Raw genomic sequence first — 26,218 nt, 5'->3', positions numbered from 1 at the left:
AAAATCATTAACAAAAAACAAAAAAAAACAGTGATTTTAGACATGAAGCTAACAGGGATACGAGACAGTCCTTAAGAAAAATATATCCATCTTTACCATCACAAACAACAATTTTGATAGTTTGGATCGACTTCAAGGAGATCCCAATTCCTCTCTCGTACTAAGCGCCCATTCTCCCATACTAAGTGCTCCTTCTCATCTAACATCTTTTTGTCTCAATTCCTGAATTCAGTTTTATCAGGAGCAGTAGAAAGAATTAACCAAAGAGATATGCAAGACAAAGAACTAACCTGAACGTTTGCTTTGATCCATTAAGATCTCCTTGAATTTCTCACATAATGCTATAACCTAAAGAAAATATGACAGTACTTCATATGGCGTTCACTAAGGAGATTTCCAATAATTAATCACTTTTGTGTCTTACTTTTTGACCATCATCTTTCAATGAGTGCAATTTCGGAAATAAAGATCATCTGGCACTAAATGATGACACCCTTTTCGTTAGAGGATTTGATACTTCCCTTCCTAGGCATGAAATCAAGAGCGCGTTGTGGAAACATTTCAGTTCATGTGGAAAGGTCACAACGGTTTATGTTCCCATAGAGTGTGCTACCGGTGCTTCCTTGGGGTTGGTTTTCTTGTTACCTCCTCCAATTTGTTTGTTACAGCAAAAGTAAATAAAAAAAACGAATTTAACTTTTTTTATTTCTTTTCGTTTTTTTACAGATATGCTTTCATTAATCTGAAAGATCATACCAAGGGGTTTACACTCAGTGGAAGTCTTTTGGGGGGGGGGGGGGGGGGGGGGCGAAAGCTCCATGTTATGATGGCCAGATATAGAGATGAATTTGGGGGCTATTCTAACTTTAGAGGTTGTCAACGTTGCTGTAATTATAAGCCATGGCTTGTTAAAAGAGCCATAGCCGACTCCTTACTTGAAAAATACAGGTGGTACACAAACAAAATTTTCTTTCTAGTCTGTAGGTTAACTTCCCATTATTAATTCGGGGATATTTTTTTTTTTGCTTTTGATAATGTAGGTCTATGGAGAAGCGGCGGACCGTTGGCACTTCCTTTAGCAAGTTTGGTCGTTTTACAGCCAATATTGCTCGTTGTTAAAGCTACATCAAAGTATCTATATGTTTTTAGAAGAAAACTTGTATTATGGCTCTTGCTATTTTAGTTGCATACTTTATGCATAAAATCAAATTATGATTTACAAAAAAAAAAGAAAAAAAAAAGACATAAAACTATTGTTGTTACATTGTTATGATTTTAGGAGTTTTTTTTCAAGTATTTTCTTACATGAGTTCGCTTGATGATAGATAAGCATGTTCTCTTTCGATGATCTGAAAGTTGTAGGAACGAAATACTCATAATTTGACTTTTATAATATCTTATATCTTACACAGACAAGTGCAGCTTTGATGCAATAAGGCAATGTGAAAGTAAGTTTATTTATCTTCAAATGAGAAGATAGCTCATGAAGAACTTTATAATGCAAGAAAATAAAAGAAAGGACGAGATTAATTTACGAACACCAACAATCAAAGATATTAAAAAATTATAAAGAAAAACTTTGTAAAAATAATATGATAATGAAATTATTAAAAAGGGTGAATAAACCTTAAAAGCATAAGAAAATTTAAAGAATATAACATGCTTTTATTCAATATTAAAAGCAATATGGGTGTCAAAAGATCATTCCAGTTATTACGAGGGATGATGCGTGGCAAGTAGAGAGTGAAAAATATGTATACCACTACTAAGCTTGATTAAAATCACACTTATGTTTTTTTGTCTAACATGATTTGAATTTTAAAATTCAGATATGTATTTCTTTAAAAGGTGAATAGTGGAATCATGTAAAACCACTACGTTTATATGGTTTCACATAGAAGAGATCAAGAGAATATACCAACAAATAAAAATAGACTAACATACACTACTAATCATTCAAATTAAAGAATAAAGAGTATAGCAATATATATATAAATAAAACACATAAAATGAAATGGTGTGAAGTAAAATAAAATGGTGTGAAGTAAAATGAAATGGTATGTAACAAAATGTTCTTACAATTATCAGCATTTGGAGAATTATGCTGAAACACTCCTCAAATAATTAACAACTAGGTGATACCCGGTGCTACAGCATGAGATTATATATTTTGTTAGTTATTTTTTTTTGTAATTTGTATTTTTTTAAGGTAGTTTTTTTTTTATTTTGACTTATTTTTTTTTGTTTATATAGTGTTTATTTGTATATTTGGGGTTATACAGTAAATTGGAAATTCTAATAGAGTAAGTAGTTTCTAAAATGTAGCTTTTCACGGAAACATGCACACCGCAATATTGGATAGTAGTTTTGTAAGAGAATAGACACTCCGCAATATCAGATAGTAGTTTTGTAAGAGGATATACACCGCAATATCGGATAGTAATTTTGTAAGAGGATGAGTTTTTCTTTATTTTGGTTTGTCGTCGAAAGAGGAGAAATTGCTTGTTTAATTTTAGTGTGAGATATTTCAATGGTTAGGAAACCATTGTATTTATATTGAGATTTAATATATTTAGGTTATCATTTAGAAGTTAATATTTGATATATCAAATCTCAGCAAAATTGAAAAAAACCAATTTAATTTATAGTTTGATAAAAATACCTGTTTTAACGGGTTTAACTCAAACTTTTTTTATATTTTAAAATTTTTAAGAGTAAAATATTAATATTACTTAAATATTTTATAGACTTAATATATTATAATATTTTAAACTATCGACGGAGTTCAAATATTTATAATAATTTAAACATTCTATAAAAATTTAAATATTTGTAATCTCTTAAACTTTTTTAAAAAACGTAAATATATTATAATCTGTTTACATTTTAAAAGTTAAAATATGCTCAAATATAGAACCAAATTAAACTGTTAAATTTGGATACCTGATAAACCAAGCTTACTGCTCATTTGTACGCAAAACATATTAGTCATATATTTATAGTGATTATGAACCATATTTCAAAATATTTAGTCGATGTGGAATATACAATACACATTTTCTGTAAATTAGTTTACAACTTTACATATATATAATTTCTGCATTTTTTATTCTTTCCATCTATACTAATCATAACTAATTACTATAATTTCGTTAAGAAAATATTAAAAAAATCTAAACTAAATGATGATTTGTTTTTATTTAATTGTATTAACTTGATTTGTTGTTTCCGTAAATATCTCACAATATAAAAGCAAATCAAATAAGCTTACATATATATACAATTTCGTATTTAATCTATTGATTGTTTTGGAAGCAACAAAGTCACAATCCATAAGTATTAAAGATTTCTCATTATTATTAATATTCATAATAATTATAGGGATTAAGTATGGCAGTAGTTAAAATTTGATATTACTGAAACCATTAAATACTCGATACCAGTTTCCTTATTTATAGGGATTATACCTCTGTTTGGCGACATGAATAATTACTTTTGAACCAAACAACATACAAGATCCGAATATTATAAACCTGAAGTATAAACAGATTCGCGAGTTTTTTTTCTTCTATTTCCGGGTTAAAGAGGATCCGCGTCCCAACCCGATCGTAATTAAGTGGTCGAGCAAGGGGTATAATGGTCATTTAGATAAATCGTAACTATAGGTTAATTTAAATAAATTAACTGATTCTCTAATCATTTTTAATAAAAAACGTACCAAAACAATGTCATGGTTCAATTTGAGTATAGTGAGTACTTATGCTTTGATAGTATAGATAACAATGTACCCTAAGAGATATAATATAGAAAAGCCAAAATACTGAACTAAACGCAAGATGGAAAAACGCTATAACTAACTTATACAGTTAAACTTTGTATCGTCTATGAACATAAATCTGTGTTTTTAAACTCGAATTTTCGGTTCCTCCAAATGGAATTAGTTCAAAACACATACTAGTAATATGAAACTCATAGTAAATAATGCATATAACCTTCTTATTTACCAAAAAAAATTGTAATCAAAGAACAAAAAAGTAGAGTATAAACGTAAATAGCTTAGTCTACAAATTAGTACTAAGAAAATTACAAGTAAAATAATTAATTGCATGACCAGATAGTGAAATACTGTATATAGCAAGTTATTCACTCATGAGACGATTGAACATAACTTAATTATACAGCCGGAATTGTTAAAAACTTAGAATGCTTTATGTTCAACAAGCAATGTTGTTTACAACTGTGATCTGATGAACTCCTTTTTGAGCGATAACTTATTATATCCCACTTTTCTGTAGATGGTTGGACGGACCTACCATTAACAGGGGACATCCACATAGATTCACCTCGCAGTACCATTCTATACAAGTCACACCACCATACCTTGTAAATCCCATGGCCAACCTCAGGTTTTATTTCATTAAGACACCATCCTGTCAATTTTTCTTTCTTTTTTCTTTTTGCAATTGTATATTCGGATTCCTGGTGATGGTCGGGAGATTAGGACAGCTTATGTATATATGCAACCAACTTCTCAGGTAAGTATACTCAAAATGATTGTTATTTATGAACTCAAACAAATACATTAGCGGTTGCTCACAAGAAACTAAAAATCGTATTCCCTTTAGACTAAAGGGAATATGATTTTTACTAAAGCCTTTAGTAACCGCTAATCATATTCCCAAATAGTCTGTTCTCAAATATGGAAATCATTTTTTTTTATTTTTTTGGCAATGTGGTTTCGGTCAACCGATGCAGCTATGCTCCCCAACCATTTGCAGCCAGACATCAGCTTTATGCGGTCATGCCTACCACTACTTATGCAGCCGCTGTCTCCAGTACATGGTTGAGTCGCTGGCTTGAATTCCTAAAACTAAAGGGGTGGAGTCTTAAAGAAAAGATACTCAGGCCTAGGATTCTGAGAGCTGAATTAATTATATTCAACATCCTTTATGCACTTAATGAACAAATATGGACCCCCGTACATGCATTTCTTCATCTGAGTTTAGTTCATGCCAATTTCTTTTCCTAAGGGTTTCTTTGGAACAACGTATCTACAAAGAGTCTTATTTTTATTTCCACTAACCTTGTTATATATTTACCTTCCAACTTGATAAGCTATTCTCAAGTCTTGATCCTTGACTATTGAATTTGATGTTTATCTTTCGAAATGATACAATTAGTGATTAGTAGAAACAAAAATATCTGGCTCGGTTGACTGTTCATCACAGATAAGATAGACATTACGGATATGGAGGTTATCAACAAAAAGACTACATCGTTTTTAGATAGATAATTACGGAGATAAGAGGGTTATAAACAAAAAAGACTACATCGTTTTAAGATAGAGAGACACATAGAGGCATAGAGCTCGTGTAGACAATTGATCAGACGCGTGTTGTGGAGAACCATTAGACAGACGCATGTTGTGGTGGACCATCCACCTAAAAATAAAATAAAAAAATCACTAGTTTGAGCAGTGTTATGAAATCCATCAAACTAGAGGGTTAACTTGCTTTAATTAAAGAAAGACAAGAATCTACTACCTTCAACACAGTCACCCGGGTAAACAGGCCCTTGCGTCGAGCAAGCCGACCAAACCCCGTCTTTCCCCAATCTTCCCCTCGAGAATCCAAGGTTTCCCAGAATTCAACCCATTCTCCATTTTGCAGCTGAATGCCACACCTAGTGAGAAAGACACTATGCCCAGGAAACTTCTCATAAAACCTAGCTAAAGATTCCATGTCTGTTGGAATGAAGGCACTCTGACAATGATGTAAAAAAAAAACAATTACAAACTGTAAAATTAGTTCTTTAAAAGTATATTATAAAGTACTGAAGGTTAACTCACCTTTCCGTCATAACATTTGTAGCTTGAAAGAACATCATATGAAACAACCACCGGGCCTTTACTGAGAAGGCTCTCAATAACATCTTCGAATTCTTCGTAATCTTCCATTGGTCGCCTATAGACAGTCATTTCATCGATGTACTTGCCAGTCATAAAAGATCTGGCGTACTGCAAGTCTTCAATGAAGATGTTGTGTTGATTGAAGTTTTATAAGGTTTAGTACATGTCATGGATTCTCTACTTAAACAAAGACAAAACTGACACAGAGACTGATGCATTACATGATATAAATGCTGGAAGAGTTGACACAAAAGATGAAGTATTACTTAACAAAAAGGATGAAGTATTACTTAATACAAATGCCGGTAGAGCAGACCTTAAGTAGCACTTGGTGATCGTGCTGACACAGTGATTAACACAAAGCAGAGAAGATAAGGTGTTGAATCAAGAACCCTACAGTTAGATATATGGGAGGATGTATCAAACGTCTGAAGCAGTTTTTGTACTAGTCCGCCGTTAAATACAGGAAGTAGTACAAGAAGCTGAATTGAAGAGTTTGAGTACAGAAGCTTGAAGCCGACTTGGACAAGCCAAGTGGCGGCTGCTTAGCTGGATGAACATCTTGAATGGAAGATTCAAGATGAGATCATGAAGAGAAACTTTCCTTATCCAAAAAGAAAAAGGAAAGTTCTCAATTTCCTATTTGTTGTATAATAGGAAAGTTGTCAACCCTAAGGATTGGGCAATTGATATAAATATAAAGAGGGCGCTTCATGAAGACCTGCGCGCTTCAAGGTAGTTTTGAGAGATACACACAAGATGTGTGGTGTCGTCCCATCAACAAGATAGAGAGATCTTTTGATGGTTTATTCATCTAGAATAGAATGATAGGCATAGTAGTGCTTGTATCATATGCAGTTGTAATTGCTATCTTGTTCTAGTGAATTTGTTCTGGACTAGGTCTCGGGGATGTAGGAAAAACTGAATCCCGTTAACAAAGCTTGTGCGTTATTTACTTTATGCTCATACAAACACAAAGTCGATCGTTACTTAGCCACAAATATGCGTTTTCATTCAAGCCCGCGACCATCATTTTGATGACTTCTACTCACACCTTCCTTGAGTTTGGTGGGGTTTAGTCTGTGTCTTTCAAACCCAGAAAGAGAAACAGCAGTGTTGTGGTGTCTAGAGAGTGCGACTGACCAACAATCATCTATTCCAAAGAAAAGAAATCATAACTTGAGAACCTTCGACCAAAATTAAGAATCTTGTTTCTATACCAAACTAGAGAGAGATATGAGAATATGATTTGTACCTAATTTTTGCCGATATGGTTCAGGAATGATGTCCGGCCTTTACGTTGCCCATGAATGTAACACTTCCGTGCAATTCTAAGTTGTTAATAGACCTGCCATTTTCAAGTTGGGCTGGAAAACCAAATATATACAGATGAGGTCTATCAATTTGTTTCATCAAATGATTAGTTTTAAATTTTTGCAGTTAGTACTTAGTAGTTTTATATTTTGAGCTTATTATTAATTTTTTTTTTTTCGTAAACGGATTCCTCTCTTTTGAAGAATTTAAAACTATTATATGTCTATTACGTATATATTATCAACAAATATATGCAGATGTAGGTAAAAAGACTTGAAATGTCATTAATCAATAGTCAGCAGCAGCACACACAGTAAAATTTTACACATGTATTTAATAATAATTTTGTATTGCACAATGGCTAATCAAAGCTAAAAATAAATTAATAAATCTTCGCAACTGATAATATTCTATCTTCTATTAACAAATTGATTATATCAAAGATTCTATAGAGTTAGCTAAATCAATTTAATATATATATGCACCTATTTTATCAAAGATTCTATAGACTTATAGCTAAACGAATACAATATTTATGCACTTACGTCTTCATCATTATCCCACTATGCCAATTTCCGTTTCTGTTGATTTCTATGGCATAACGTAAACGTACCGACAGAGTCTTTGATTGGTTTTATTTATACGCTGAATAATAACGGGCCACAAGCCAAAATTATTATGGGCCGATGAATTACTTATTTTTAATGAAAAAGGAATAAAAATGGTAACTATGAAAGTAAGGAAGATCGAACGCGGAACCTCACTAGTGAACTCTCCAACACAAGCTAACTCGGCTACTGACACATTTCTATAAAATGACAGTTCAATTCATTTATATTAACGGCTACAAGCATGTGCTTCATCAGCCTGGTATCAGGTCTTAATCCTTGTAAAAAGTTTTAAAATTGGACTATGGTATTAGATGTTTTCTGTTCTCCAAGAAAATAATATATTTGTCATCGATAAACATACATATAACGAATCAGCGTAATTACTCTGATATCTTTAAGATAGACAATAGTATAATTTATTTTATATATTTATGATTATAATGAGATAAATAAGACTTTCACACATTCAAAGATTCGTTCAAAAATTCTCTTGAAATCATTATCTTTGAGAAATATGGGCGTACGCATATCTTACATTCTCCTACATGGACGAAGACAAATCACACATAATGTTTAGGTCAAACAATCAAATTTCTCACCATATTTTACTTCTCACTATAAATTTTTTTACTTATTCATCATATACTTTTTGTTTGTGTATGGGAACAGAAAACACACATATTTTTGGTTTAAGAAGACCTTCAAAATCTGATTCTTATGATTTCATACAAAATTTTCGATATAATTAGAATATATTGAAGAAAAAAAAATCAGAATATTCAAACTGGCAGAATATAATCTCTTTGAAACCAAAAAAGTAATAGTCAATCGTGAGACAAATGTAGCATCATTTGTTATTTGTGAAAAAAACAATCAGAGAGATCTTTGGTTTAATACACCGTCAGCTATGATTTCTGTTGCTCAAACGGCAACCCAAAAAAGAATTTTAAAACAGTTGCTCAAGGTTTAGGATGCCCAACAATATGCAAATTTTGGCCAAGTTAATCTAAGTCTTTTGGTTATGAGAGATCCATGTAAGATCATTTGATAAATTTTCACTTAGTTTAAGATACATTGATATATCCGTTGACTAGAGAGTGCATAAGAACAATATTTACAAGCGGGAAAATGAAAGTATCGAAATAGCCAAAAAAATTACTTGAAGATTTCATATAACAATCGGTATTACAGGTACAGAATGTAGATATAAGATAATTATAAAATCCGAGGTAACAAAATTATTGATTTTATGACAATACATTACCGACGACAAGAAGCATATAGCAAGAGAGTCCACTGGACTCCTTTTCCTCTATCTTCTTTCTGACCTCTGGGTTGAGAAAAATCAACCAAGAAGTTACTGAATCAACCAAGAACTACTTTTTTTTCTCTCTCTCTTTTCTCTCAGTCAATAAGTAACTCAGAAAATAATGCCGAGAAATAAATTATTCTTGTCTGAATCAAGAAATGCTGCACAATCTTTTATTTCTTGATTCGATGTTGAGATAGTAATTGTTGGTTTGAACGAGCTAAACCCGCTGGTTCAGCCAATCTAAAATTGCTCCAACGATGATTTCTCGCTCAGGTTCAAAGAGAAGATCATGCAACAAACCATCATAGAGCTTGATTGATTTGTCTGACGAGGAAGCTTCCTCGTACAGCTTCTTTGAGGCTTTGGGATCGGTCACTGTATCGTCTGTTCCGTGCATCACAAGAAAAGGAACTTTCACTTTGTTCAGGTTCTGTTGCAAGTGAGCAGTGATTCTAAGGATCTCGTACCCGGTTTTAACCCTGATGGATCCCGTGAAGACTAACGGGTCAGAATATTTGGCAACGAGAGCTGCGGGGTCACGAGAAACTGGCATTCCTTTCTTGTTAGCTGCACTTATTTGGAACCTGGGCAGGAGGAACGCCATGATTGGAGCAAGAACCTGTTGAAAACAGAGAACTTGTCAGATTGTTAAGAATTGTCTGAAAACGTGTAATGACTATGACTTTCGAATTAACCTACTGTGAAGATTGGATGGGATGGTTGGACTCCAACAGCTGGTGAAGTCAATACAATGCCTGAAACTCGAGATTCAATCTTTGGATCCATCATAGCCTGCACTTCAATTTTTTTTTTAAACATTGTTTTAGAATTTTGTAGTTTTGGTTGATTGAATACAATGTTTACTTGATGGCTTACAAAGATGTCAGTTACCTTGAGGATGATTGCTCCTCCTGTTGAGTGTCCAATGCAGAAACAGGGGAGCTCTGGATTCTCTGCAAATACCTTATCCAGAAATGATTTCTGAAAATATGATGGTGGGCGGGAGTTTATTCAGCAACAAGGAAACCGATACAGGAGCTAAGACTTTGTATATATAAAAAGAGAGAAAGAGCTATACCAAATCTGCAACAGCGTAATCGAGGGAAGGAACGTAAGCATGAAGTCCATCGCTTCCACCATGACCTGTTCAATTGAAACCAAAAAAGGATCTTCACAGTCAAGTTTACAGATTTGGATGCTTATCATTCAGGGAGATGTCATAGAAGGCTATATAGGAAGATCTCAGAGATGTTCACATTGTCTGCGAATATTATAAATCACAGTTCCTAAGTTGTCAGAAGTATAAAGCTAAAGATGGGTTCATGTGTCACCTTTCCACACGAATTAGGCACCACCCCAACAAAAATCACAATATTCCCTGCGACATCCAAACACAGAGAGGTATGGTTGAAGAGTTTCGTATCTAGCCTATTAAAGTATGAAACAGCTACATCGTAAACACACACTCATATTTTTGCGTTTATTAAGGTACTAAGGTCCGCATCTAGCCATCAAGGACGTGTTTCAACATCCCACCAAATGTTCAAGACCAAGACTTTAACATGACAACCTAAGATATCATCAATGTAGAGGTTTGTACTTTGTTATATATGCGAGGAAGAGAATTTCTACTGGACCTATATGACAAATGAGAGACCAGGAGAAGACAGTACATGCTTACAGTCTACCGAAGCTACTTAGCTAAAATGAACATCAAAACAGTAACAAAAGGTGAAAGAGAAGTTGGCTTACCAATCCAGTCAATTCCATAGACCTTGAACCCGTTAGCATTTAGCTTCTTTGCAAAATCGTTATACCTGCCACTGTCAAAATTATGAAAATAAACTAATGTCAAGCTTCCTAGTGCCAAGAAAAGTATAATCAAAGGAAATGGTGCATAACTAGAGAAAGATGTTCAAACCTATGCTCGTTTAGTCCATGTAGCAGAACAACAAGTCCCCTGCAAGAACATATAGAAAGATAAGAAAAACCAGACAAAAAAAAAATGATCTGAAGGTAATTTGAATAAAACACAGATTAGTTTAGTAACTCAGACACATATAAAAGAGTTTCAAACCATATAAGAAAATAGGAAAGTGATAGTGTGCAAGAAAATGATTGAAGGTTGTTAGAATAAAATTCAGAATAAAGCTTATTAAAACTCAGAAGTATGGAAAATCATATAAAAAGAAAAGGAAAGTGATAGTGTGCAAGAAACATTAGACCACATTGCCTCTATTGACAAAGTCCTCTTCTCTTTATATCTATATATATAATACTTTGATCCTTCAAAACCACTTTGACAAGCAAAAATAATATTTTTCTTCACTTTCCCAACTAAATCTGATTCATCTTTACTTCATAAAATGCTTACCAACTAAAACTATTTCTTAATACTTGATAGATTACCATCCCAGTATTAATGGTTAATTTAGCTCAACAAAAATATATGATGACACTCGGGTTAAGCAAACTAATCGAATATAATAAGTGCAAGGAATATATAATATCTATAGATAGATGGGGATCCACATCCACCACTTGAATATTAAACAACTCTCAAGTTGAAATCCAAAAGATCTCATCAAAAATAGGACCACATGCCAAAAAGAAACGTTACATGAAATGTAAAACACAACAAATATCTTCTTTTAGCACCACTGAGCAGAGACGACTCCAAAATAAATGTTTTCTAAATAACAAACACTAATTACATAAACATTAAGGTTAGCATCTAAACAAATGAAGAACATTTCGTAAATGATATATTGATATGAACATATTAAAATTTAAAAATATTAGAAGTGTAAACGAGGATGTACCTGTGATTAGGGGAAAGAGGTGACCAAGACTGAGTAAACAACGTATCACCTCTCTTCGTCGTGAAGAGCGAGAAATCTCTGACGGAGGAGCTTCCATCGCCGCCTTCATCCTCCAAAACTCGTCTAATCGCTAGCTCTCGTCTAACCGCAACCTCCTCATCGACCACAGCCGCAGGGACCGAAGGAGGGGAGACGGAGACGCTCGCACCACCGGATTCGCCACCGATGTTCCTCTTCCTGACGACGATCTGAGGAGGAGACCAGACTTTCCTCTCCTGCTGCTTATCGTCTCTGATGACCACCGTGGTTCTCCGGCGCCAAACGACGACGCGAAAAGGAAGGAGAAGGAAGAGGATAAGAGATTGGATGAACGTGACGAGACGCTTGAGCTCACGCATGGAGAAGAGTACCCTGACGCGACCGCTTGCTCCTGATGTTAGAATCAAAGTTGATGATGATGATGAAGAATCTGATCCCATCGACATTGTTTCCACCGCCATTGACGGTGACGATGAAGATGATCGTAGGAAAGCTTTGATTTTTCAAAAAAATATATTCTAGCAGCGATTAAAGATTGTTCTTTTTACTTGAACAGATCATAAACCAAAGGCAAATGGATCAGAAAATGAAAAGACAAAGACTTTTTTCTTTTTTTTTTTGTTTCCCTCTCCAAAATTAGTGAAATGAGAGAAAGCTTTGAATGGGAGAATCCAAATTTAGGGGGGGGGTTCCTCTGTTTATAATTATAAACAAAACAGACAAAAAAAACAGAGCTTTACAATAATAATATAGCTGATGATGAAGAGGAAGAAGAAGAAGACGATGGTAAAAGGAAAGGATTCGAGAGAATAATTTTATCTTTTTAAAGGAAATGAACCAAAATATTACTATTTTATTTCTTTTTTTTTTTGTGATATTTTGTTTTGGGAACTTGCAAGAGTTGTCTTCGTTCGTAGCTTTGGGACGAGAGAAGCCGAGTAGATTCTTCCAGACTTTACACGTGTAAAGTCATTAATTATTTAACATTTTTATTTATTTTACATATTTTTTTACGAAAAAAATATCATAAAAATCTTCAATTTTTAAATTTGAGACATTTCAATCACCAACTTTCAATGATTCTTATCCATACAACGAGTGTGATTAAGTTGCCTACTTATACTTTGGACAAGTTCGATCGAATATCTCGTGACTTTTTGTGGGGCTCCACTGCAGAGAAGCGTAAGGTGCATCTGCTGATTTGGGACAAGGTCTGTTTATCTAAGAAAGAAGGGGGATTAGGGGTTAAAACAGTATGTAAGATGAACAAAGCTATGATTGCTAAAGTAGGGTGGAGGTTACTTCATGATCATACTAGTTTATGGGCGAGAGTGGTGAGAGCTAAATACAAAGTTGGAACGACTCGGGATTCTCATTGAACTATTGTGAAGAGTAATTGGTCTTCTACCTGGAGAAGCGTGTGTATGGGATTACGGGAAGTGGTTTTTAAGGATTTGAGCTGGGCAGTCGGAGATGGGAGGCAAATACGATTCTGGACTGATAGATGGGTGACGAAGAGACCATTAATTGAGGCAAGCTTTGGTCGCCTACAAGACGGGTATGAGGGAGTAGTGGCTAGTGACCTATGGTCTGATGGGATTGGCTGGGATTGGGCCAAGATATCACCGTTTCTAGAGCAGGACCAAATACTTGAACTGTCTGCAGTAATGTTGGATAAGGTGACAGGTGCGAAGGATTGTATGGCGTGGGGGGAGACTGTTGATGGTCGTTTTACTGTTAAATCTGTGTATGCACAGTTGACGCGGCGAGAGGTCTTGGAACAAGACATGGGGAAGTTTTATGATCGGATTTGGAAAGTTGCAGTGCCAGAAAGGGTGAGAGTGTTTCTATGGCTTGTTGCGAGGCAGGTTATTATGACCAATGCAGAAAGATTTCGTCGACACTTGACTGAGTCTGCGATTTGCTCTGCCTGCAAAGGGGGGGGGGGGGGGGGGGTTGAGACGATAATACATGTACTTCGGGACTGTCTAGCCATGGCAGGGTTATGGTAGAGGATTGTCCCAGCTAGTAAGCGTCGATTATTTTTTACTCAAACTTTACTTGAATGGCTGTTTGGGAACCTTGGAGGTGATGGTGGCGTTGATAACTTGTATTGAAATGTTTTGTTTGCTCTAGGTATATGGTGGACTTGGAAGTGGCGTTGTGGAAATGTGTTTGGGGAAAACAGAGTATGGTGGGACCGAGTGAAGTTCATTAAGGAGACTCCGAAAGAGGTTGTTGCAGCTCGTCGGGTGAGTGTGGGAGCTCGTCGGGAGTGAACGGAGATTCTAGTCAAATGGGTAGCTCCGCCAGAGCGGTGGTTTAAACTCAACACTGATGGTGCCTCTCGTGGGAATCCAGGTGTTGCAGCTGCAGGTGGGGTACTAAGAGATGCGGATGGGGAGTGGTGTGACGGTTTTGCTTTACACATACGACGGTGTTCAGCTCCCTTGGCTGAGTTATGGGGCGTCTACTACGGGCTTCTTATGGTTTGGGAACGACGGACCATGAGAGTTGAATTGGAGGTTGACTCAGAAATGGTGGTGGGTTTTCTAATGACAGGGATCGGGGCGACTCATCCGCTGTCCTTCCTGGTGCGGTTGTGCCATGGCTTGTTATCAAGGGACTGGGTAGTCCGTGTGAAACATGTGTATAGGAAAGCTAATTGTCTTGCCGATAGATTAGCGAACTATGCTTTTATTTTGCCTTTAAACTTTCATTCTTTTTGTACGATTCTGAATGCTGTTGCGTCTCTTTTGCATAGTGATGCTTTGGGACCTGCGTGTCCTCGTAGTGTTCCTATTGTAAACGATTGAAACTTGTCTTTTGAATAATACTCTCGGAGACATCTCTCCCTGCTGATTTACCAAAAAAATTACCAAAAACAAATTTTCAACAATAATTCTAATTAAACACGTAATTTAAAACATCACATGTATAAAAGAGCCTACTTAATATTTTCTTTTTAAGTGGTATAGAATTTTAGTTATTTTTTTAAAAAAAATTAACAAACGCCACAAGTCTTGGATAATATTTTATCGAAAAAGAGTATTGGATATGATCAAACTATGTTTATTTATAGCCTTTTTCTTTAACCATTCCCTCGTACGTCACGTCACTGATTTGGACGATTGTAGTAATAATAGAGGTAGGCTTCGTGATATCAAATTTCAATTTGAGTTTTTGTTCATTTTTCTGAAAAGAAAGAAACAAGTCTTGTTCAATTGTTCAATGACGGCCACGAATTAATTAACCACATGTTTCGAAATAAGAAACGCACTACTACAAAAACCAAAAAAAAGTCTTAATCAATCTGGATTTTGGTTACCCCAAATAGTGATACCACGCATGTATTGTTCACTAACAGAAATATTTTAAGACACATATTTAAGTAGAACTTAACTATGTTTGCATAATTGCATTGCATCAAGTCGGCTGCAAAGGAGAACTCAATATACAAACCTTCACAATTTTAAAACTATATATAAAAAAGTATATAAGTCATCTAGTAACGCATTATTGTCGCAACTAGTATATAACAGTATTACTAATATTGCTTTTGTAATACTCCCTATGCAAACAGATAATGGAATAGTCTGAAATTACGACAAAAAACCACGTGGCTGAACGCGGCGGATCATCGTCGTGAAAGAAACAAGAACCGTTGCTTTCGAGGGTTAGAAAGACCAGACACGTGTTTAGCACTCAGAGGACTATATCTTTACCTTGGTACATGACCAGACATGTGTCACAAAGAACCCCTCACGTCGCTTATCCACTCTTTACCACTAAAAGGAATCCGATTTTTTTAATCTGTTTTAAAATAGGCCTGGACAAAATACTCAGATCCAAAAATCCGATCCGAAAAACCTGATCCGAACCCGTATTCGAAATTGTAAAATACCCGAATGGGTTCTAAATCTCTAAATCCGAAAACTCAAATCCGATCCGAATCGAAATCCGAACGGGTATCCGAATACACCTACATTATTAATATATAATAGTAATATTTATAATTTTAATAATATAAATGTTCAAAATATTCATATTTTTAGATATTTTTGATAATTTGAAGAATTTAAACTGTTTATTAGTAAATTTGGGTAATAAATATTCTAAATTTTCAGATAGATATGCGTATTATTGAATAATTTAGACTAAATTAGATACTAAAGTTTTGTAAACTTCGGGTAATCCGAATCCGAACCCGAAATACCCGAACCGAACCCGATCCAAACCCGAAGTCTAGAAATACCCGAACGGGTTCTATACCTCTAAATCCGAAAACCCGAAAATCCGAAATATCCGATCCGAATCCGAACGGGTACCCGAATGCCCATGTCTATTAAAACATGTTTCAAAACAGCGTTTTGCAAACGCCCACTTTTTGGACCACACTCTCTTTCTTCTATTCGAGTAAAAGTGTCTACTACTCTCATTTCAACCACAAGCGAACAAATACAGAGTTGTGATAAACATTGTTTACCGACATAATTCTTAGGGGACACTGAGATTGAGAAATCTTGATTAAAAAAACAAAAGAAAAACTGTTACTTCATTTACAAGGTAGCCTGTATGTCCTGGTGATCCGAATCTGGCAAACAAATTAACAATCATTTTTTTAAACTCTCTGAGCAACGACCTTTGACACTTGAAGAACCAAGTTAAATGCCGATTTTAGTGGAAAGAGAAAGTACCTGTGCAAACGCGTATATTGCTCGTATGATTCTTGCGTAGTCAGTCTCGAGCATCTGAATAACTAAGTCAGCCAATAATGTCCCCCACATCCTGCAGATTCCACAATTATTGTCCGAATAAATATAAACCAACCTAAGAAGAATAAGAAGCGGAGATCCATGTGCATATGTTAATGTAAATGCTATGTTATTTAGGATTAGGGAAGTGTATGTTACATGGGGCCCAGTAATTGCATCGCTGTTTTTAAGCCAATGTATCTTGATGCAGCTCCTGCAAAGCCCTGTGATCAATTAAAGGTACACGTATTCATACTGTATGGCGACGTAGTTTTGTGTAATGAAGATAGCTCAAAGGCAACAGATAAGAAGAGAATAAAAGAATCTATAGATGGAAGAATAATTACATGCTTTGCTGCAAGCAGAGCTGCTCGAGATTCCAAGTTAACGGCGGCTAACTGTCCTCCCTGTAGAAAAAAGGTTGATGTATTGACATGCGACACACATATTTCTAAATGCTTCTCAAAACCCTGAGTGATGAATGATGATGTAAAATACTTATGCAGTATGATGAAATGAATACAAATGCAAACCTTTTTTAGCATCTCTTTCCTTATCTGGTAGTTGGCAGCCTCAGTGAAGACTTTTCCCGATAGTTTCTTAGCCAACTATATAGGGCCATAATACACCAGTTATTTGTATCGCCTCAGGGAAGAAGAAGAAGGTTTAAACACACAAATTGATATCAATTTCATACCAACTGATAAATTTTGGCAAATGTGATCATGCCACCACCCTAGAAGAAATATACATGTAAGCCTGAGAACTAACATGGCATTCTTAAGGTAAAAACACCTTAAAACAAGACTACCTTCAGAATCATAGATTGGACCTCTGTAGCACCCACTTGTAATGCAGCAAGTAGTTCAACTTTCCATTTACTTAGCCCGAGTTCTAAGCTTCCCTTTGCCTCTGAAACTTCAGAATTTTCCCACAAGCCTGGAAATACCCCTGATGCTTCACTACATGGATAAGTTAGAGGTTGCATCGAAAAATAAAGTTCAAAGAACTCAGTCAACTGAAAAAGCTTGCAGCAAAATTAAGGAGTCAGCTCAAATACCTTGAGTAATTGTCGACAAGATAAAGAAAAATCTCCGCTTCTAGGTCTTCGGTTGGCAATTGGTTGGAGCAGGGAATATTCAAATTATTTCTCACCGCAAGTAAAACGTTTCTGTATGAAGGCCTCCAACCCCTATACAATGAAACAATCATCTAATGCGTACTCAAATGCTTTGGTTTGGACTCTCTACGAACACATAAAATAAGACATAATTTATCACTTTTTCGCCTAGATTTTTATACTGAAGTTGCAACAGAGTCAATTGGAACAGGTTACTCCAAAGAAATCAAGGTTGATAGCTAGCTAGCTTCCTAGTACAGCCCAAAAGAAAAGAGCTATTGTTTAAATTCCAAGCAGAGTACAAGCAAGCCCACCTGAGTGTTGAGCGAGCATCTGCAGCGAGAAACAAGAATCTCGATTCAAGAGCTTCGATAAAATCATCTCGCACCTCAATGTCTTGGCCTATCATTAGCCTGTCACCTCCTCCTTTGTTTGGGATTGATTTCAGCAGAGGGCTGAAGTAGCTGAATCATCACCAAACAAAAGTAATCCCAAACCATTAATTTACTAAACATCATCCAAAATCACTAAGAACACTAATTTTGCTTTGGGAAATTTCACCTGGGACCAAACAAGATTTTCTCAAGCTCATACAATTCAGAATCGGTGGCGAGCTCGAAAACTAAACGGAGCTCAGGATCATAGGTGGCTGAAAAAATCCAACAATTCACAAATATTAAGGGTTTAACAAAAACGGTAAGTGCCCAATGTAAAGAAGTAAACGAGTGAAACACAGAGAGCTTTCTCCTTCCACCTTCCGATGGCGATTCTGAAACCGCAGCAGAAGCTAAAGCAAATCCTAGTTGTTTCCTCCGCAAGCCGGTTCTTGGAATCTTCACAAATCACAATTAAAGAGACAAAAAGGATAAGTCGGAAGATGAAGAAATCTAAACAGAACAGCCACTTAAAGAGAGAGGTAAAAAACAGAGACTTACTTGAAAAGAGAGCTTAGTCAGACTCAGATGACGAGAGAATGGGGAATGAAGCGGAGGAGCTACGACGGCAACGGAGACAGTGGTCATCTGAATGACTGAATCAGTCACTGAGCGAGAGAGAGAGAGATGATATTCACAACTTCCTTTTTTTCTAATTAAAATTTCCTTTCTTTAAGGGAGAGAGAAAACTATAACAAATTAAAAATTATTAAATCTTGAATCGTACAATAACAATAAAAAAATAACATTCATAAATCAGAATCAAAGGATTAAGGATCAGCAGATGATACAAAACAAAGGTTTTTTTTTTTACTACTAATCTGTTCTAAGAGGAATGATAATAATCACAACTATGACAACACAAGTGTTACAATTCTAATCCAAAAAAATATCACAAAAGTGTTACATCTCACATTTTGACTGAACAAGACAGCCACAAACTTGTTGTATTAAGGTGACTGTCACCCACCAAAAGGGGTTTGTTTGCACCCTTGCAGAGATAAGGTTTTCCACTACTCTGCCTGCGGTTTTTGCAGCTTTTTTTTTGTAGTAAGAAACCAATTGTTTAAGCAGAGATTGCCTCGTACGGGTATGAAAGCCAAGGGTGCTTCAGAGCCTCTGCTGCGGAAGGACGCTTCTTTGGGTTTATCTCAAGAAGATGAGCCACAAAGTCTGTGAATCCTTGGTCTCCCATTGGAAGCCTATGTCTCAACGATGTTCTTTTCGGTATCAGGTACTCCAGTCTGTTGCTTTCCTGAAATCAAATATTTTGTTGAGAGAGAATGCTCTTTATTATGCATATTCCATTTGTGGCAGAGCTTTTGGAATTCAGGGGAATGTTCTTTTAAGGTCTCTGGAAAACACTAACCTGGTTCCGCTCGTAGAGCATTCTGTTTTTTGTGAAGTATTTGTGGGAATCACGTCCCTTGGTAAGCATTTCATTATCGAAAGATCCTACGATTCCCATTACCCTTGCAAGCAAACTGGCTGGAGAATCATTCTGGAAAAGAACCTGCAAAAGTAACTCAATAATAAACACAAATTCACTTTCTTGTTCACAAAAATCAACAACCAACCAAGACAATATTACTATTTCAAACTCCTGAGAGATCGGTGATGCATCTACCTTAAACTCCATTCACAGTTCAGTAATTTTACACAAGTTCCTGACACAATAATGGGTTTGTTTTATAGCCTCAGAATCAAGTTCCTCTGTAGTAAAGCACACTTGACGCATAAGCACTACTACTATGCGGACTATAGACTGTGGTATGTCTTTCAAATGCTTTTGCATGAGAAAAATATGATATGAGATCGCAATGACATGGACCAAGTCAATGGAAATGCAGAACTTACGTTTCCTGTACATAGTTCAGCCAAAATGCACCCAAGAGACCACACATCTATCTTTTTATCGTAAGGAAGTCCCAAAATGACTTCTGGTGCTCGATATGACCTTGACTGGACATAGGAGCATAGGTGATCTGTCTCGAAACAGCTACTTCCAAGGTCAATCACTTTTATTTCACATCTGCTATAGCTTTTCACCAATATGTTCTCAGGCTTCAAATCACAGTGTATAAGTCCAAGGCCATGTAAAAACTGAAGTGATTCGAGACACTGGATAGTGATTGACTGTACAAAATGGTCAAAATGAGAATAGGAATCGAAAATATATGTATCTGTGTTGAATGGTACTGATGAAGCGGACAAACCTGCAATCTTGGCATTGTGAAGTAAACTTCACCACCTGATTCTCTGTTAAATTTGTGGAATTCGTATAGATTGGCCTTGAGAAGTTCACATACAATTAGCAAATGCTCCTGCAAAGAACAGTCAGGGAATGGACGGTATCAAATAAAAGGTTTTATGGTTCAAACTTGTGCTAAAATTGTTGAAGAGAAAGACACTAATCCAGAGATGAACGTACAACTTGTAGAGCTCATAGTATCAACAAGAAAAAAACTAAACTTTAAAACGAATTACATAAACTATACGATTAACTTTATTAAGGCCATGCTGTTGACTCCATGAGAAATTAACCATGACTATAAATTAGATGCGTAGGTAATCCAATCAGTGGGAAAATTGGTCATTGCTATTTGCTAGCATAAAAATACCAAATAAATGTAAAATTGTATGAAGATGGACAGTGTGGACCAGTAACTGCTTTCTCCAGAACCCATTTGTACATTTCAAACAAGACCTTCGGTACACTTGGTATTCCAAGATCTCATTTATATTTATAAATTGACATATGTGATATTTATTAGAAGTAATGCCACAGCTTCTTAGCACTTATTACCTAATTAATTAGTTTAAACCTCCCCTAAAATTTTGCAAACGGGTGTGATCACTTACCCGGAAGTAAAAGTAATCATACAACCGTAGAAGATGGTATTTGTCAGCAGGATCATGCTTGTTGACGTACTTCAAAAGTTTTATCTCGTCAAGACTCTGGTCAAAGAAGTCTTTGTTGTTCTTTATAATCTTTATACAGACGTCCATTCCTGTCTGCAAATCATGCGCTTGTATGGCTTTACTGAAGGCTGCAGATCCAAGGTACTCAGTGACATGGTACCGCCCAGCAATGACCGAATTCAAAACCACGTGAAAGTTCTTTTCCTCTTCGAAACCAGTTCTGATAAATACAAAACAAGTTATAAGGGAGCAGAACTCAGCAACACATATGAAACTATGACAATGTCGAAATTTTTTTACTAGTTCAATCTTGGGTGTAACTTTCCAAAAGAAAACAGTTATCCTAGGTAATTACGGTGAGACATATCAACTTCAAACCATAAAAGTTGGGGAGATATCTTACCTGTTTTTTCTATGCACAATTTTGAGGTCAAAGGTTTCAAACTCCTCCTCTTGGGCCTTAATTTGTCTGACTTGTTCTTGGACAGCCACTGCCTCTTCATCATCAAGTGCTGTCCCATGGTCATCCTCTCTTTCACTGCTATCATTTCTATCATCTTCTTTATCAGCATGCTTTCTTTCTTCGCAAGCATAATTAGACAGAGAAGAAGGAGATGAGTTTACAGATTTTATGGACGATGCATTATTTTCTTTCACAGAACTTCGAGAACTTGATGAATCACTACTTTTCCTTCTCCAAGTTGCAACCATATCATCTGTAGCTGTTGAAGCATTTAAACGTTCGGCCTTCCTATCTCTGGTTACCGTTTCATGATTGCCTGACCATAATGATTTACTAGATTCTGCATGCATTAACTGCCCATCTTTCTGTGACGAGCCAAATGAAAAACCTCCATCAGTTTGAATCTTCACATCAAAACTTGCGCCTGGATCATGATCAACATTGTAACCCGGACCATCATTTTTACTTGCTTTCTGTTTATTCATGGTTGGTCCATCAATATGTTTCTTATCTGACTCAGAGTAAAGCTGTTTAAACCTCGATGCTACAGCATCATGATCACGGGGGTACTCAAAATCTCCCTCACTGCTACCTCCAGCCAAACTTTCACGTACTTCACTGCCAAAATCAGCTGCATCACTATAAATACCCACACCAATTGACCTGACTGAATCATGCTGGTCTTCTTCGAAGCAAACATCATCGAGATGAGATTTTCGATGGACATTTATGCCTTTCTTATCACCTAACATGACAAGTTCATTTGACTGAGCAACAAACCCCTGCCAAACAGGCTCATCACACATCGAATTGAGCAACTTTTCATCCATCAGTTGCCCATCATATTGGGCAATTAAATCATTTTTCTTACTAGGTGGATAAATTTCTGAGACAGTAAGCCTTCGGTCATTTTCTGAAGAAATAGGTTCATCATCTTTTGCTTGGAGATACTGTTCACCGGATAAATAAGAAGCCTCCTCTGCATAAGACTGATCATCGTCGTCTTTGTTTGCATCTCTTCCATGGTGATCAGGACTTTCGCGGGTCGTTCCTTTCTCATGATCACTTGGATAATCAATTTCATGGGCAAGAAACCATGCTTCATCTTCAATAGGTTGCCTGACATAACCAATGTCGTCATCATCCTCATACTCGTCAGAATCCCAGTATTCATTACGGTAGTCAACAGATTCACTTAAACCATCACCAATTGTAGCAAAACCAGAAACAAGATCTGATGCGTCCACTGCTATTCCTTGACTTACTGAAAGCCAGTTTCCCCCAGCAGATTTTTTTCCACCTAAATGCAATCATTAGGAAATTAAAACTTATAAAGTTAAGGTTAAACCCCAAAAAGGAGAAAGTGAAGCGACATGGTTCTTAAGAACTCAAAACAAGAGCTGAGCAGGAAAAGGAGACAGTGAAAGCAAACAATTTCAGATACTCTAGCATGAAAAAGCCCAAGCATTACTTGCTTTCTTTGGAATTGATGCCAGTAATTTGTCAATGAGTTATAATTTTTTTTAATAAAAACATTACTTCTGCAGATTCACAGAGAAAAATCAAAAATGCCACTAGTAGAAATGTGATAGCCACAGTAGTTCCTATAAGAATGAAGAATATGAGAAAAATGCAATGTCTCTAGAAGTCTTTCTGGAAGTTCAAAATCATTAATAAGACACCACATGCACTATCATTGAAAACAATCATAAGGCTGCATTGTCATGCAATCTAACCTGATGAGCTAATTTCTTGCCCAATAGGAACATCAAGGTATGAGCCTATGAGAAGGGCCTCCTCATCATTGATTAGCCTTGGACCTGAACCATTACGTTCAAACTTTTCTTCACAGTAAAGACTCAGAGGATTGTCTTCAGACTTGAGCTTAACAGGAGGCAGCCTAGGATACTCTTCCTTGCGGGTATCATAGACAAACGGAAAACCTAAGCTGCTGATGTTTTTGTCATCAAAAGTGGATTGAGATTTACCAAAGAATAAAGCTCTTGCCACCTCGCTCTCCTGCTCCTTGATTGCCTCCCTCACATCAGTAATGTCTGCCTTTTTCTTTCCCTCTCTTTTGTCGGAGCTGCTAACCAGATTGTAACTGGTTGATGCATCCCCTCTCGAAGACTGAAAAAGATTATTAACAGAACACTCTTTCCAGTTCCCTGAGGTATCATCTACAATATCTTCAGTTCTTAAAAGAATGCTTCCCTTATAACTGTCATACTTTCCAAAATTTTCAACTAGCCGATCAATCTCATCTGTTTCCTTTACTTTGGACCCGGAGTTCCCTTTACTAGTATTTCCAGACAACGAAGTACTCTTTTTGCCGAAGAAAACGATATCTTCACCAGTTTCCACTATCTTCTTATCGATATCCGCCAAATTCCCATGCCTGGACTGTTCGATTGCATATGAATCCACCAAGCTGTTATCAGAAATGTTTCGATAAGGCTCCAAGGTACCATTTCCGGAAGTAAATTTATAGGAATGCGCATCAGGAGCAGCAGCAGCATCACCGGAGAATGTAAAGCTCATCTCACTCGATACAGCCGTTTCCTTCTTGCTCGGTTTCTCAGCAGCTGCAGCACCATTTTCCCACTTGATAACAGAACCATTGGTGCTAGTCCCACAGTCTACCTCTTTCACAATCAGCTCCTTAGAGACTTCTTCACTATCACGAGAACCTGACCTCCGAAGTAGTTCATTACCACCAGCAGCCTTTTCATTAGAATCTATTTCCTCAAGCTTAAGTTTCTGAAGAAAGCCATTAATGTCAGAGCGGTTATTGAGCTCATTACGCAAAGCTTTCTCAGCCTTGGAGAAACGATTCTGCCTAAGAAACTCTAAAATCCCATCAACAGAGCCTAGGTCAGTCATTTTATTGACTTTTTTTTTTACCAATATACAGAAGAAGAAGCGGAGTGGCGAGAAAACTCCACCAATCCTGTAAGTAACCAACAGAACAGATTACAACTTTGAACAAAGGTCACAGAAGAAGCAATGCCCTCTACGGAAAACAAGATAAAGGAGAATCAAAATTTGCCAAAAAAAAAAAAAAAAAAAAAAAAATCAGTCACATTTCAGGAAACAAGCCAAGAGAAGATTTTTTTTTAATTACGGGAAACAAAGACTCACGCTTGCTCATACGGGGGAGATGCAAACTTCAATAAGCGGGTAAAGAAACCCTAAAAATCCTCAGAAATCATTCTACAAACGCCCAAATCAGACTCTAGCTGAAGAAGATCCGGAGAACCAAAAAAAAAATAAAAAAAAGACGTGTAAAGGGGAAGTGGATCCAAGGAGATGATACTTGAGGTATAGGGGGGAGAAGGAGAAAAATGGGCTTACAGATCGATCAAAACGAAGAAGAAGAAGAAATAGAAGGAAGCAAAAGGAGAAGGGACACGGTTGAGAGAGGTTTCAATGGATGTAATGTAATGATTTCGGACATTCACTGCTTTAAATTATTCTTAAAATTAAAAAAAAAAAAAAAAACTAAATTTAAATTAGGGTTCTTTCTTTCTAGCAAAATTGTGTTCTACTGAACTTAAATTTATTTTTAACGAGATTTCTAAAATCCAAAGATTCCAATTACTTCCTTTAATTTTTTTACGTTATTTATTAGACGATATTATGTTTTCAATCAAAAAGGATAATCTTTCTTAATATAACCAAAGACTACTCTGAACAGTTCAATAAAAATTAAAAAACATATTATTACAAAAAAAATAAAAAACATATTAAAATTTGAAAATAATTGCTCAAAGCCAAAACGGACTAACAGCACTATAAACGGATTTCCTACTATGGGTGCATCCAATTCTCGCCGTAGCTTATTCCTTCCATGCAAAAGTGGAAGCTCTCATTTGGGCAATGCGATGTATGATTGGTGCGGATAATGAAAAAGTAGTTTTTTTTATGGACTGTTCTGATTTGGTGAAGATGGTGTCTTCGCCTTCCGAATAGCCTGCTTTCAAAACATATCCGGTCATTATTAAAGAAGACAAAGAGGAGTTTTTATCTTTCTCCATAGTCCTAATCCCCAGATCACAGAATGGTAGTGCGGACAAACTGGCACGACGAGCTAGAGTAGAGTCGCAACAAATTATCTATGTGAACGTTTTTCCTACAAATTGGCTCGTTTGAACTAATCTTCTACTTTGCTGTCAAAAAAAAAAAAAAAAAAACCAAAAGGAACAATATTTTAGGTTTTCTTTTATTTCTGATTAATTTTATACTTAAAAATATATGTATACTTGCCAGTTGCCACTATATAGTTTGAATTTTGAATATATATATATAAAATCCAAACTTTAGTGAAAAAAGAAAAATATAGTTTTACTCAATTAAAACCGGTTAGAACCAATTTTTCGGATAAACTGATAATGAAAAGCAGTTTTAATAAGGGAGATTTATTAAAACAGGCACTTTTTAGGAGAGAGATTCCAAAATAGGCATTACTATAGTAAAAGGCATCAAACGACACACAAACATCACTATTTATGACTCTTTT

General features: G+C 35.9%; 4 protein-coding genes and 1 long non-coding RNA gene across 11 annotated transcripts; 1 reads left to right on the top strand and 4 right to left on the bottom strand.

Moving 5' to 3' along the window:
* Positions 1–5,408: 5,408 nt before the first annotated feature.
* Positions 5,409–6,001, bottom strand: LOC147941655 (uncharacterized). The gene is made up of 3 exons (XM_087458600.1): positions 5,849–6,001; positions 5,544–5,762; positions 5,409–5,441 (listed from the first exon to the last, which is right to left on the bottom strand). The coding sequence occupies exons 1-3, from the start codon at positions 5,999–6,001 to the stop codon at positions 5,409–5,411; spliced, it is 405 nt and encodes a 134-aa protein (XP_087314726.1).
* Positions 6,002–8,976: 2,975 nt separating this feature from the next.
* Positions 8,977–12,952, bottom strand: LOC104702046 (uncharacterized). Of its 6 annotated transcripts, none has more exons than XR_015562277.1 (8): positions 11,968–12,952; positions 11,067–11,105; positions 10,898–10,968; positions 10,477–10,523; positions 10,224–10,288; positions 10,037–10,126; positions 9,845–9,942; positions 8,977–9,764 (listed from the first exon to the last, which is right to left on the bottom strand). XR_015562277.1 is itself a non-coding variant. In XM_087459240.1 (7 exons), exons 1-7 carry the CDS (start codon positions 12,465–12,467, stop codon positions 9,709–9,711), a joined length of 918 nt encoding a protein of 305 aa, XP_087315366.1. In that variant the 5' UTR covers positions 12,468–12,952; the 3' UTR covers positions 8,977–9,708. The 6 variants fall into 6 exon arrangements, 2 of the variants coding, with proteins under 2 accessions (XP_087315366.1, XP_087315365.1); XR_015562276.1 differs by having other exon boundaries at positions 9,841–9,937; XR_015562275.1 differs by having other exon boundaries at positions 9,845–9,937.
* Positions 12,953–16,417: 3,465 nt separating this feature from the next.
* Positions 16,418–19,258, bottom strand: LOC104702042 (uncharacterized). Its single transcript, XM_010417850.3, has 12 exons — positions 18,816–19,258; positions 18,635–18,713; positions 18,442–18,529; positions 18,195–18,344; positions 17,821–17,952; positions 17,572–17,722; positions 17,458–17,496; positions 17,294–17,368; positions 17,108–17,167; positions 16,920–16,984; positions 16,704–16,794; positions 16,418–16,600 (listed from the first exon to the last, which is right to left on the bottom strand). Exons 1-12 carry the CDS (start codon positions 18,900–18,902, stop codon positions 16,562–16,564), a joined length of 1,056 nt encoding a protein of 351 aa, XP_010416152.1. The 5' UTR covers positions 18,903–19,258; the 3' UTR covers positions 16,418–16,561.
* On the bottom strand, positions 19,044–25,298 carry LOC109124876 (uncharacterized). 2 transcript variants are annotated; one of them, XM_010417852.3, is made up of 8 exons: positions 24,841–25,298; positions 23,436–24,649; positions 21,640–22,999; positions 21,177–21,456; positions 20,531–20,638; positions 20,172–20,450; positions 19,684–19,827; positions 19,044–19,569 (listed from the first exon to the last, which is right to left on the bottom strand). In XM_010417852.3, exons 2-8 carry the CDS (start codon positions 24,580–24,582, stop codon positions 19,381–19,383), a joined length of 3,507 nt encoding a protein of 1,168 aa, XP_010416154.2. In that variant the 5' UTR covers positions 24,583–24,649; positions 24,841–25,298; the 3' UTR covers positions 19,044–19,380. The 2 variants fall into 2 exon arrangements, with proteins under 2 accessions (XP_010416154.2, XP_010416155.2); XM_010417853.3 differs by having other exon boundaries at positions 23,436–24,712; positions 24,841–25,229.
* LOC147941654 (uncharacterized) lies at positions 19,632–20,514 on the top strand. Its single transcript, XR_015562273.1, has 2 exons — positions 19,632–19,928; positions 20,010–20,514. It is a non-coding gene; the product is annotated as an uncharacterized LOC147941654 (long non-coding RNA).
* Positions 25,299–26,218: the final 920 nt, after the last annotated feature.

This window comes from Camelina sativa, chromosome 7, assembly GCF_030686135.1.
Source record: "Camelina sativa cultivar CO46 ecotype springtype chromosome 7, ASM3068613v1".
Classification (NCBI taxonomy): Eukaryota; Viridiplantae; Streptophyta; class Magnoliopsida; order Brassicales; family Brassicaceae; genus Camelina; species Camelina sativa.
The sequence above is the reverse complement of the archived record's forward strand: the minus strand, read 5'-3'. Positions and strand labels throughout refer to the sequence as shown.